Source organism: Vanacampus margaritifer, chromosome 10, assembly GCF_051991255.1.
Source record: "Vanacampus margaritifer isolate UIUO_Vmar chromosome 10, RoL_Vmar_1.0, whole genome shotgun sequence".
In the NCBI taxonomy this organism is placed as follows: domain Eukaryota; kingdom Metazoa; phylum Chordata; class Actinopteri; order Syngnathiformes; family Syngnathidae; genus Vanacampus; species Vanacampus margaritifer.
In genome coordinates, this window is record NC_135441.1 from 11,662,863 (window position 1) to 11,676,486 (window position 13,624).

Consider the following 13,624-nt stretch of genomic DNA (forward strand, 5'->3'; position numbering starts at 1 on the left):
GAAGTCTGGCATTTTGGTTTGAAGAATCCATTTTAGGCTCTTTTTGTCCATTTCAATTTTATGGCTGATTGCTTCCAAATTTGAATGTTTTATAGTAGACAGATGGACAATGTTAAATTAAGAAGCACTTGCATTTTCATCACTGGTGGAATTGTCGTATTGTAAGTTGTAAAACTGAAAACAAATAACTCATACCTTAATTGAAGGTCCTGCGGGGGATTCTTGTGTCTTCCATCCGAGGGTTTACTTACTATTTGCAGCTTCTTCCCACCTGACATGAACAAGTTTGGCCAATTTGCCTCCAGGCTTACCGGGGGTCAGCTCAGATTCTCACTTGGTGATTAAAACCTTTTCCAGCTGTTGGCATTCCACTTCTTGTTCCAGGAGATTCATGCTCCATGCCTGCCACTCTTGTTCATAATTCCCCCAATTACCCCCCTGCTCCTGTGTTTGCCGAGGGCCAGCAGCTCCCACCAAAGCCTTTATTACTCCTGCCTTTACCCTCTTGTGTCCCCATTTTAAGGGCTCTTCAGCAGAGTTGGCTCTCAAACTATAATAATAATAATAATAATAATAATAATAATGGGCTTTCAAGTCACTCATGGTCACCCTGCAACACAATTAAAACACAGTTCCAGACCTGAGAATCCGAGTGCAATTGTTGATGTGGAGTCGGTCAAAGAGAAACAAAGTTATGAATGACCTTGAATGGATGGAGGACAATTTTATAGACAATGCGGGATTTTATTAGAAGCCAGTGGAGTCGTTGGAGAATGGGTGATTGATGGGTGGTATTCGGGTGATGATGCGGGCAGCAGCATTCTGGAGTAGTTGGAGTTGATGGATGGATGAATTCTGTACTTTATTAGAAAAAATGGATAAAAAAAATATATAATTTGAAAATTAAATTTCAAATCAATATAAATGGAAATGAAAACAACTAAAACTATCTATGCATACATAAATAAATACATTTGTATTTAATTTTTGATTTATATATTTTTTTTATCTGTTTTTATTTTTCACTTGTAGTCATTTATTTATTTATTTAGTCGTTTAATTATTTATTTATTCATGTATTTATTTTTAATTTTGAACGTTTTGGTCCATACTGCCAGGACGAAATGTTATTCAAATGAGAAGGCGGTCCTAAGCATGTCATGGGTTGCATAAAGGACATAACAACTGCATAGCAACGTAACATAACAACACAATGGTCCCATTACCCAACCCAAAACAGTCACATATGACCCAATGACCCAAAAAACAATCATAACTGTAGGTGGGACTTAGTCATGTAAAAAAATAAAATAAAATGAGGGACACTGAAATGGTGAAAAACAGTTGCATGCTATAGCTCCATAACTGATAGTTCTCAGTTTTTGGTCATTTTCAGCAATTGTGTAGAAACAAATCTCTGAATTCACTTTTTGTATTGTATTATTTGCAAACCACTGGCCTTCACACAGCATGTGCAGCAATTGAGTTTGGCCTCTTTTGAGTGGAAGGGCACAGATGAGAGTGTTTGCTTTGTTAGACAGCAGTAATCAAACGTGCCTGCCAGTTGGTTCCTTGGCTAGCGGTGCGACACAGCTGACAGGTTTGTGAGCCAGTGGAGTCGGAGGCCTCCTTGTTCTTGTCCGTCCCGTCCACAGAGAACACTTTGATCGTACCAGCACGTGAGCGTGACCACTCCTTGATGAAGTTTCCACTTTAATTTACATGCTAATTGCTATTTGACGGCCTCCTCAGGGGCTGTGCTAGAGAGACGGATGGCACCTCCAGTCCTTTTAGTCCTCTCGCACACGACTGGACTGGTCTGCTTTACACAAAATCTGCACTTGCTATTAGCATACTTTGGCCAAAGTGTCGGCTATTGGGTATCAAGTGTGGGATTGTAATTAGGCCTTGAGTCGGTCATGTGACTCATTAGAGTCAACGCTGAAAGGATTCAAGCCAGCTGGAGAGATGAAGTGTCTGCTTTGTCAGATGGTAAGAGGGAGTTTGAAATGAGCTTACAAGGTGGGCGAGTGATTAACCTTTGAGAACCGTATTTGGTACCTATGCACCTATGCGTGCACCAACTTCCAAGTTTTCAGAGTTACGAGCCATCACTTGCTCGAATATTTGTTGTTGCTTTTTTTCTTTTTGGAGGGTTTGGGTGAGGTTAGGGTCTATGCATCACAAGATAGTCAGCCTCGATTGTACTCCAGAAAACAACTCCATGGACCAAAGCAGTTTTGAAGGCCTCATTGCCTCACTTGCCAGCCTGTCGTCATGTATTACGTTGGGCGTGCTTCGTGTGCAAACAACGCCTGGAGTGATGAACCCTACTTTATGTAGCACTGCTTCCTTAAGTGCAGCTTCCTTATTCTTGGAAATGTTACTTATTTTTCTGACCTTTCCAGTTGCCATTCTAACAGGTTTGATACTGTTTTCAGCCCACTTTAAAATGCCATTGTGGATTTGTGGGTATTCTTGAAACTATTTGAAATTCAGCCTGCAAAGCCAGTTTCACTTAGCAACATGAAATTTGGTGGATGTCTGTCATGAGTATACCCACAAAAAATGTTTTAACATGTCTGAAAATATGCAGGAAGTCTGCCATATAGGTTTAAACCAACAATGTGGGGTCATTTTTGACATTCTTAGAGATGATTCAAAGACAAATTTGCGATAGAGATTTTGTCCAACAACAACCAAATGTGAGCCTTGTATAAAAGACAGATGACACTAACCTGCAAAGTATCAGAATGAACAAAACAGAACAGAACATGGCAGTCAAATATGATGACTCTTCTCCTGGAATGTTATCAACATTTAGCCACCGAAGCCACTTTCACTTAGCAACATGACATTTAGTGGGCATATTGCTCATGAGTAAACCTACAGTAGAGGAAAGCCTCGAGAAGTCATGCCCCAAAAACCTCAGCAAGTAAGTTATTGTTTTTTGACGCTGACATTTTAGAATCATTTTGCCCATTTGGCGTCCTTGCAAACACGGTCCAATTTGAACAGGACAACAGTAAATGGTAAAGAAAGTGAGTTTTCGTGATTGTGTGTGGGCTGAGCATAGCAGGCAAGCTTGATAATCCACATCTTGCAATTATTTGAAAATTCAGCCCCTGAAGCAAGATTGACTTGGCAACATGATATTATATTATTACACAGGAAGTTTGCCGCAGTTAAGGGTCACTTTGTCCTTTACCCTCATGTTTACCATCAAAGACAAACTTGAGATTTCATCCAACTACGACCATATTTGAACCTTGTATACTCGAGCTGTCATTCTTGCTTTTGGGCAGCGCATGCCAGCAGTTTTAGTCCTTCTAAGATTTCGGTGATGACTTTGCTGGGACTATAAATTCTCTTCCAAGTCAGATATGCAATTGTCTATAAAGAAGCACTAAAGCAGCTGCATATTATTAGTATGGCAGGCAGAGAGACGCCAAACGCATAAAGTGACGGCGCTCACTTGAAGGAGACTGAGCGCTGTCGGATTATTGACCGGTTACATCATGTGCTTTCTCAGGGGGAGTTTTATTCGATCATGATCATCATCCTCCTACAGCCCACTTGACTGTCTGCTTCCTGCAAAAAAAAGAGTTTGACATTTGGACATATGGCTTGGTCACGTCCAAGGTTACGTCTATGATCATTTATATTCTAATGTCTTAAATGGCAAATTTAAAGGGGTAGTCAACCCCAAAAAATTCTTGACAAGCATATGTTCTATGCAGCCCAGCTAGTTGTGTGAAGGTTTGAATAACAGCCTTTATACATATGTTATTCCTATACTTCAAACTTCCCACTTTTTCGGCATCTATCGATTTCCACATAACTCGTCCAATTCTTGTCATTGCAATTTTAACATATTCCAAAAATTCATGCCATGGGTGCTTGCATTTTCTATATTTACGCCTTACCCACAATTCCTGATTTCTTTTTTCCCTATTCATTCTAAATGGGAGATTATACATTTCACATTTACATCATTTCAAATTTCATTCCTTTCACTTTAGGGATGGTGATTAGTCAATTTACTACTTGATTCTTCGAACCTTACTCCATTTTCTAATGGATTCTTCATCACTTACACCATTCACATAATTCATCCATTTTAGTGATTCCAATTTGAACATATTCCAAATATTCACCTTATAATTGGATCCACTTATTTTATTCCAGATATTCACACCTTAACCACAATTCCCAATTTTGTACCACACTATTCCCCATCCATTTCCAATGGCAGATTCAACCTTTCACATTTACATAATTTCAACGTAACATTCAAAACATTTAACTTATTCCTTTAGGGATGATTAGTAGTCCATTCCCTTCTTGATTCTTCAAACCTTACTCCATTTCCTACCTGATTCTTCACACCCTACCCCGTTTTTTATTTTCCTGCTGTAATTTCTACATTTATCCACCAATTCTAACCGTTCCAACTTTCAATTGTTCAGCTCTTTCTAGGTCATTGTGCATCATTTCATTGCAAATCATTCCACAGTTGTCAATCAGCCTTACAGCCTTCACAGGCAATTTTTCTAGAAATTACATTTTCTAGTCTAAATATGGTATTCCGCTTGCTGTTGAGTGAAAATGGCATCACAGTTGCCCAGGTCTCAGGTAACAACCAATCACAGCTGAACTTCAGAAAACAGGTGAGCTGTGATTGGTCATTGCCTGAGCCCTGAGCAACTGTGATGTCATCTTCAGTCGACAGCAAGTGGCAAACTGGCCGCAACCCTGAGATGGATACAAATGGCTGGATTTAGCTTCATAACTCATATTCCACAAATGTAATCAAAATGTCATGTTTAGACTAGTAAGGTCACATATAACATTGCATTGTCAAAAAAATGATTACGGTTGACTTCTCCTTTAAGAAGAATTTAAGTAAAGGCTGTGAAATATGGCAGTGTCTTTTTGTGTGTGACTACTGAATTTCATGTTGCAAAATAAATAATTTCTGAGCTAGTGGTGTTGTCTGAATTTCATGTTTTATGACTCATCAAATTTCGCCGCCACGCTCCCTCACACACAATGACAAAAACTTCTGCTTCACAATTGATCAACGTCCCTCTGTTGGGTATACAACAATGTTGGTACAAAAATGTTGCACAAGATCCTTTGGACATTCTACTACTCTAACGCTAGTAGCTGATAGTATAAAGATGAATTCTAAATGACACGAAGAGACAGTGGGCCCAAACAGAGCTGAAGTCTGTTTATTCTCTCTGTCATTAAAGCACATTTAAAGTAAAATGTCTGCCAATGAGCAGAGAGACTCTCATAAAATAATCATTTCAACAACGTTTGGCCGCCAGCTGGCCATCGCTTTTACTGTGGAACTCCTGCGCTTGTGTTGCATTCTGGGAACACATTAAGAGCTAATTGGTTGGGATTGTGTGAAGTGGATCCCTGAACCGATGACCCAAACACAATGACCAACTCATTACTTTTTTACGAACTCAGCTATACTACTGGAAAAAAAGAAAAAGAAAAAACCTTGCAAGTATCGGCTATTCAAATACATGTAGGGATGGGATCCAGCGTTTATAATCAATCAATCAATCAATTTCCTCATTTTATGCTTCCAACCTTGTGGGAGCTCCTTTTTTTGTCCCCGCTCTACAAAAACAAGATCCGTTCATTTGGTGGCAAGAGATTCTGGCAAAATGGACTCAGTTGTGCCCCCTGGAATTTCCTGAAAATTTGCTCGGCGTGTCTATCATGATTAGACCTGCAAGAAAATCTCAAGAAGCCATGCCTGAAAAGGCACAGAAAGGCGGTCTTTTTGTTTAAGGGGGCCATTTTAGGGTCATTGCTAGATATCGGAGGAAGTCATTCCTCATTACATCTTGGGGGTCATGAATCCTTGGAAAGGGCAATTTGTGTGTTCTGTTTTGTGATGTGTGGATAGTAAAACTATAACCCCACAATACCCCAGACTTAACACAGCTCTTTTATTTATGCTGAGTTGTGGTTGGCTCCTTAAATCGCAGTCCACTTGATCTAAATGTGTCCCTATTGTAGCTTGACGCGGAAACAATATGAATAAATTAGATTTTGTGTGTGTGTGCCAGTGTGGATTTTTGCATTACATTGAATTAGAGAGCTAGCCATATTTGAGAAGACAAAATGTTCAGTGTTTGCTTCAAAGCGAGCGTCACTTCATTAACCGTGCCAGATTCGGTTAAAAGAACCAACAGCTAATTTGTGATGACTAAATCATCCGTTTAATCCGGCGCCATCAGCTGAGCGCCCGTTTATGTTAAATGTCACATTTGCTTTTGTTTTTCTGTCATGAAAAAAAACAAAAAACAAGCTAATAGGATGTAATTGAGCTGATGATGATGTTGATGATGATGATGATGATGATGATGAAGGTGTTAATGGAGTTGTTGTATCTGCAGGGCTTCTCTGTATTTATGGTCACATGAGCATCAGCCCTTCAGGCCACATGCCGGTGATGGAGGAGCTTTTCACTGACAGGTGAGTCCATGTAAAAAAGACACACACACACACACACACACACACATATACATCCATATATACAAAGTAAGGGTTTTTGTTTGTTTACAACCTCATTGACTGCGCTTAATGGGGACGTTTGTTGTAAATGTAAATTGAGTAATCAGTATCTCACAGTTTACAAGATGAGGCGTCCACTTTTTAACGATGTCATTTTATTTAAATGTGAATCTCATGTAGGCTACTAATAATCTTCTAGCGTGAAGACATTTTCTGTGTTTAGGAATCCTCTCTCTTTGTTTGAGAAGCAGGAGCGGCAGGAGGACTGCATTTGGGGCAGTGCCCTTCCACAATCAGCTTCTTTCATTCAGAAATGACATGGTGTATTATAATTTTTCCAGATTCAACATTTTATTAGGTTTCTTTATTTAACTGCGGAAGTGAAAAGTTGGCCAGTTGTTCAAATTGGAATCTTAGCTCACAGCAACGTTTCAGGCTTGGAGTTAGACACAGATCAATTATATAGCTAAGATTCCAATAGGTGATCTAAAAACCTGTAGGCACAGGAAATGAGGTTTTTAAGATCACTATAGATAAACATCTGTAGCTGTTAGATTTGTGACCTGCAAATGCACACATGGGTAACTCTGGTGTCCGTAGGCTTGAGAGAAACAATGAGACGATTGATGCCTGGAGGTCCTGTAGTATCAGGTGACAGTCTGTGACACTATATGGCCCACATGTTTAAGAATAAAACATAAGCTATGCAAAAATTATTTCATTGGCCTACTGTGTATTCTGCCTAGCAACAAGTGACCAGCTGTGATATGTGATCGGAGCAATTCTGTCCAGCTAAGTTTTTGTTTTGTATCGGACCCCCATTTGTGGTCTGAGTGGTTTAGTATGCTGTTTATTTTATCATATAAAAATGTTGATATCCTCTATAACTGTTGTTCATTCAAAAAAAAAAAAGCCCAAATGGATAAAATACTGTATGATTAAATGTGTGCTGCGATGTTTTCATGTTCACGCTGCTGTCGTGTTGACCTCCCGCTGTGAAGCACACATTATTTCTTTTCTTTCTTTCTTTTTTTTGTACACTTTGCAGAACATCCCTCTGCCTGCAGCTTGTTTTGCTTAAAAGACGGCCGCAATCATGGCATATTAATTTGTTTCTTTATTTATTCGCGGATCGCCCTGGCTCACATTCAATTAAGCATGATGAGAGGGAGAGAAAAAAAAATGTGATGAAGACATGTTGTCAGTCTTCAAAGAGAATAGTGTATGTTTCAATTGGGTCAATGGTTAATCTTTTTGATTGTAATTATTTCTGTAGAAGAAAATAATTTAATCCTAACGATTTGAATGTACCCTGGATTGGCTGGCAACCAGTTCAGGGTGTACCCCGCCTACTGCCCGAAGCCAGCTGGGATAGGCTCCAGCGCCCCCCGTGACCCTTGTGAGGAAAAAAGCGGTTAAGAAAATGGATGGATGGATGGATTTGAATGTATTCATTTGGAACAGACGTAGTCAAAGTGAAGAAGAATGAAGACTTTCAACCCTAAACTGCTTTAAAACCCTAATTCTGGTGTGTAACTCTTCTTGAAACACTAAACCTGGCTCAAAACTTGAACTTGAAACCCTACTTCTGATTAAAAACCCTAATTTGAAATGATACAGTGAACCTCTACTTCAAATCCCTAATTTGAAACACTAAGTGAAACTGTAACCTTGGTTTGAAAGTGCTATTTGAAACCCTAATCTGGCTTCTAACCCTAACTTTAAAAACCCTCATCTTTTTCTGAAATCCTGCTTTGGAAACTTAACTCATGTTTTAAATTCTAACCCAGGTTGATCTTAAAACCCTAATATGAAAACCTAACCCTTGTTTGAAACCATAACCCAGTCTTAAAACCCTAATTTGAAACCCTAATCATAATTTGAAGCCATAACCCATAATCCTCCCTACTTTGAGATGCTAACCCTGTTTTAAAACCTTGTTAGAAGCATAATACTTGCAATAATATGATTATAAAGATTCCACTGACTGCATTCAGTAACGACAAATGTACCAAAGTAGCAAAGAACATACTAACACTTTCTCTTCCTCTCACAGCCTTGTCGTCTTTCCACCTTTTTCCACCATGTTTACCTTCTCACTACGCTACTGCCTTGGGCGCTCTATCTTTTCCGAATGATTGCTCCCGAATGGTAAAGTTGTGTGTTGACTCAGACGGGGCATCATGAGAGCGCGGGCACAAGGTGCCAAGGCCTTCTTAAAATTGTTTGGCTTCTCCCTCATTATTTTCCCCAACCCACCACCAGGGAATTTTTAAAAAAATTTAGCCGCCGAAGCCACTTTGACTTAGCAACATGGAATTTGGCAGGCGTCTAAATCTTGCGAAGAACCACAAGAAAGTATCAACAAGCCTTGCTGTAAATTTCACAGGATGTCAAACATTTTGGTTTCAAGCAGCCATTTTGGAGTCCATCTGACCAGTTCTAGGGGCCCTCCAAAGAGAAACTTCTAGCATGGATTTTCAATCAATCAATTGACAAAATTTGTTTTTAAACATATTAATAGTTCATGAAAAATAATGAAGTTGTCACATTAATTATAGAAAAAATGTTATCTTCTTACTGTTGAAAATGGCTCAATGAGTCAAGTATCCCTTTAAATTCTTTTATTTGCTGATTTCACGGCTATCCTCCTGCTTGTTTGTTGATGGTTAGGGACAAAGAGTGCTCAGTAGGCCTGTTGGGCAGTAATAACTGTGATTACCTGGAGACCAACTCAATTTACTTCTCATTCAACTTGTAAAACAATCACATAAAAACTCATCCTGAAGCTATTTCAACGTGAGAAAATCGACCGGATTGAAGGTTAAATTGAAATGAAAACCACAACAAAGCGACAGGTGAATTTTTGTCATCAGGAGGTCAGCTTTGGCGACTAATTCAGTGACTTGGTCAAGAAATGCTGCATAATAATAATAATAATAATAATAATAATGCAACGGAATCTCTATGGGCGCTCATTGTATTTTTGTGTATGTTTGTACATGTAGAAGGAAGGAAGGAAGGAAGGACTGACAATTTTTGGGTAACACCAGATCTACACACACACACACACACACACACACACACACACACACACACACACACACACACAAACCACATCCAGACACCCTAAACCAGGTTAGAACCCATACTTTTAAACCTTAGTCCTGTCTGGAAACCTTACGTTGAAACCCTCAACCAGATCACGGTAGACTGTTAGACTCTGCACTGGTCCCAAATGGACTGTGATGGGTGGGCGGATTTGGGTGTGTGTGCATCTTATTATTATTACAGATTTTTTGTTAATGTACAAAATGTACTCTATCAGTTTCATGTCCACAAAACAATTATAGGTCAAAAAAGTAGGTCACCTAACCCACAGAAGTGCGTGACCCGCATTACAGGAAGTTTTCTTTATGCAGTCGCATCACCAACAGCCAATCAAGTGTCAAGGGGGGAAAAAGGCACATACAGCGTGGTGAAATCATAACAATGTGAGACAATATGACTGTCGTGTGTGGGACAGAGAGGTTTACAACATAACTAGTTTCCATTGCCGGATGGGACTGAGCCAAAAAGGAGCAGACCTGGGGAATGGGAGAAGCAAGGAGGTTAGCGTACCCGGTTTTTACGGCTGTTGAACTGTCAACCAAGATAGCAGTTAGCAGCTAACATAATAGCACAACCACCATCACCAGTTTGATTAGCAATGTTGAAACTTTGTTTTTTCTGTCAGAGGTCTGTGTAGTTCCCCGCAGGACAAAAAGACTACAAGATACGAGATATTTTGTGTCCAGTCTGAAGCTAGCATTATGACTATTGCTCAGTATAGCACGTGCACTCACTCGTCAGTCGGGAAAGGTTGGCTTCTTGAAAGTAGATCTTGGGTCAAAAAAGTTGGGCACCCCGGACCTAAACCTTCTATGAAACACTTTTCTTAAAACCCTGTTTTGGATTCCTAATTCTTGCTGGGTACTATTATAAATTCAATTTATATTTCAAGGGAAGAAAGGAAGAGTTTAAGGAACAAAAGAAGAACACAAAGGGAAGGAGGGAAGTGGGAAGGAAAGAAGAGAGGAAGGAAGGAAAGAAAAAAAGAAGGAAGGGGGAAGAGAAGGATTTAGGAAGGGAGGAAGGAAGAAAGGGAAGAACAAACAAACAGAAATGGAGGAAGGAAGGAAACAAGGGAGAGAGGAAGGAAGAAAGGAAGGAACCAATGATGAAAAATGGAAATCAGGGAGGAAGGAAGGAGGGAGAGAAGGGTTAGGAAGGAAAGAAGGAAGAAATGGATGATAGAAGGAATTAAGGAATCAAGGATGGAAAAAAGGAAGGAAGGGAGGGAGGGATGGAGGAAAGTATTTAGAGAGGGAGGGATGGAGGGGGGAAAGAAGAAAATGACCCAGGGATGCAAAGAAGGGAGGAAGGAAAGGAGGATAGAAGGAATGAATGAACCAAGAATGAAAAAATGAAAGAGAGGGAAGAAGAATAAAAGAAAAGAACGGTGGGAGAAAGGAGGAAGAAATAAACCCTAACTGGAAAAACCCTAAACTTGTCCTGAAACCTTCCTTTAAAACCCTAAACCACAAAACCCTGGGTTAACCCTTTTGAAACCATAACCGCTGCTTGATATAAGTAAAATTTTACGCATCCTGTATAACATCTAATAAGTGTTCTTTAAACAAAAGGGCAAATGGTCATCATTGACTGTCGGAGGCATGAAATTAGCTGGCTAGACTGCTAGTTTCTTCGCCATTTTCCGCATGAAAGCGCAGGAATAACATGCCGCTGCTTTGTTCCGTTAAGTCCAAGGCAGCCCGACCATGACATTCGTAAACGGCATCCACAGACATGATTGATTTGCTTGATTGTGGATGATTGCGTCGTGGAACGATTTGAAGAGCGACATTTATCTTCACTTCATGATGTGTTTTTGGGTTGCTGTGACAACCGAACCACAGCAAAACATTCGGTTGGGTAAAAAAAAAACTGTTTTGGGTCACAAAAATGAAGCAGTTTTTCCTAGCATAAAGGGATCACACAAAAGCGACTTACTTTGAGCAAAAAAAAACAAAAAACAAGTAAAAGTAATTCTTGGTACACCAAAAGTTCATATTTCTATATAGCTGCAAATGAAAAACGTGTCATGTGCTCTTCCGCTGTTGCAAACAGTTCACATGACATGTTGACGTTAAAAAAAAAAAATCATTACGCTAATGCGTGCTGACAAGCTGCTCTGAGCAAAACACCGCCTGGAGTTCTTCTGTCTCCGCGGAATTCCTATGCAGCGTGTGTGTTTATCATCTCATTGACAAGGCCGCACACACACTTGTTATGTAGCGCGCTGGCGAAGCCGCTCGCTGGTGTGTTTTAATGAATCGGAAGGCGAGCAAGATGCTCGGCGACGTGGAAAGCTCCCCGCTCCGGCGGACCTCCTGGCACCTCGGGCGGGCCACAGTATCCGGGGGGCGAGCCCTATCGCCCCGCCGGGCTGGTCCCATACGCCCGCCGGGGTCCCGGTGGGGGTTTGGTGGGCGGGTGCGCCTCCTGGTCGCTGGTCGCTCCTCTTAACTCACTGCACTAGTTTTGCACAATACACTTTGTTTATAGACATATAGGGCACATAACACGCTTTTTAGAGCAGAGACACCGTCTTTGCCCTACAACTCCCCTCCAATTTTAATGCACCACACAACGGGTGGGAGGGCGCTCCTGCTCCTGGGTTTGCTCTCCGGCCGGTGGCCCCTGCGGTGCCCGGGGGTTGTCCCTTGGTGCTGCCGTGGCCTGGGGGGCCCTGAGGTGTTGCGCTTGCTCTGTCCTGACAGGGGTCGACGGCTCCCCTCTTTGGTGGAGATTTTCATGCATGCCAGATCCACCACACCAGCATCTATCGAAACTCAGACACAATCTGCTTCTTCCTCTGGTCGTTGAATCGGTGGAGGCTGGTGTCTGTGGATCTCACTCTGCTTCGTCTGTCTTTCCTTCCTTTCCTCAGTCTCTTTTTTGTTCTCTTGAGGCCTCCCTGATTTGTTGGAATTTAGATGTTTCTGGGGTTGGTGAAGGACTCTGGTTGGTGGCCTGGTGGGTGGTGTCTGGTCGGTGTTGGATTTCACTTTCCTTTCTTTTCTTTGGTCCTTCCTCGGGTCTCCTGTCGGCCTCACGACTCTGGCTGGATTCTGAAGTGTTCAGTTTAGGTGGACGGTATGGGATTTTTTAATAGGTTTTAGGTGAACTAATGAATACACATGCACGCACACACACGCACATTCACATACTCACCCACATACAAAATAAAAATTTATAAAAAAAATAAAATAAAATAAATAAATTAAAAAAAAGAGCAATGATGATGACATGTCAAATCGGTAAAATTACCAAATGAACATTACTGAGCTCCACGTTCACTCATCACATGCCAGAGTAAATATGTTGACGTCGTGTTGATCTGGAATGTTGTCCTCTTCATTGTTTTCATTACTATTTTATTAAAATCATGCAAAAAAATAACATTATATTTGGGCATTTGGGGAAAGTTGAGTAGCGCCCCACCTACGAACCACAATATAGTCTGGGAACATTGTCGCCCATATGTCGAGTTATTTTCTTAGTACAGCATATTGACACTTGTGCTTTTGTACCAGAAATGGTACATTGTTGCCATTGTGCTTTTGGGGCAGGTGGACTAGTTCCCCACTTTAAAATGTACATACAAGAGAAACTCAACGATAAGCAAAACATATTGGTAGAATTTTGTTCACATGTTAGCATACAGCACACGCTAATTATACATGCTAATTAGTTAGTAAATGATCATGAAAAATAATATTTTCTAAATAAATGTCGTCTACAAGAAAAGGACAAAGATTTGATGTTTTTTTTATTTTCGTTGTGGGGTGAGATGTAAATATGAGGATCCATTTGTAGCTGAGTGGTTGGACACATGATAGTCGTTCTTCTGTCATCAGATAAGAGACAATGTGGTTTAAAATAAATTATGCGTGTACGGCGTCAAGCGACACTACATAAGAGCAGGTGTTAGTTTCCAAAAATCAATGCCATAGGAACGATTTTTTTTTTTCTTTGT

At 40.5% G+C, this 13,624-nt stretch overlaps 1 protein-coding gene across 3 annotated transcripts in view; it reads left to right on the forward strand.

The window, feature by feature from the left end:
• Positions 1-13,624, forward strand: part of htr4 (5-hydroxytryptamine receptor 4) — a 65,761-nt gene that overhangs the window by 22,591 nt on the left and 29,546 nt on the right. For all 3 annotated transcript variants that reach the window (XR_013295698.1, XR_013295699.1, XM_077578855.1), the window contains exon 2: positions 6,426-6,504. Coding sequence is in view for 1 of the 3 variants with exons in the window: in XM_077578855.1 (XP_077434981.1) it covers positions 6,449-6,504 (56 nt within the window). In the remaining 2 variants the exon portion in view is untranslated. The remainder of the gene's footprint in view (positions 1-6,425; positions 6,505-13,624) is intronic.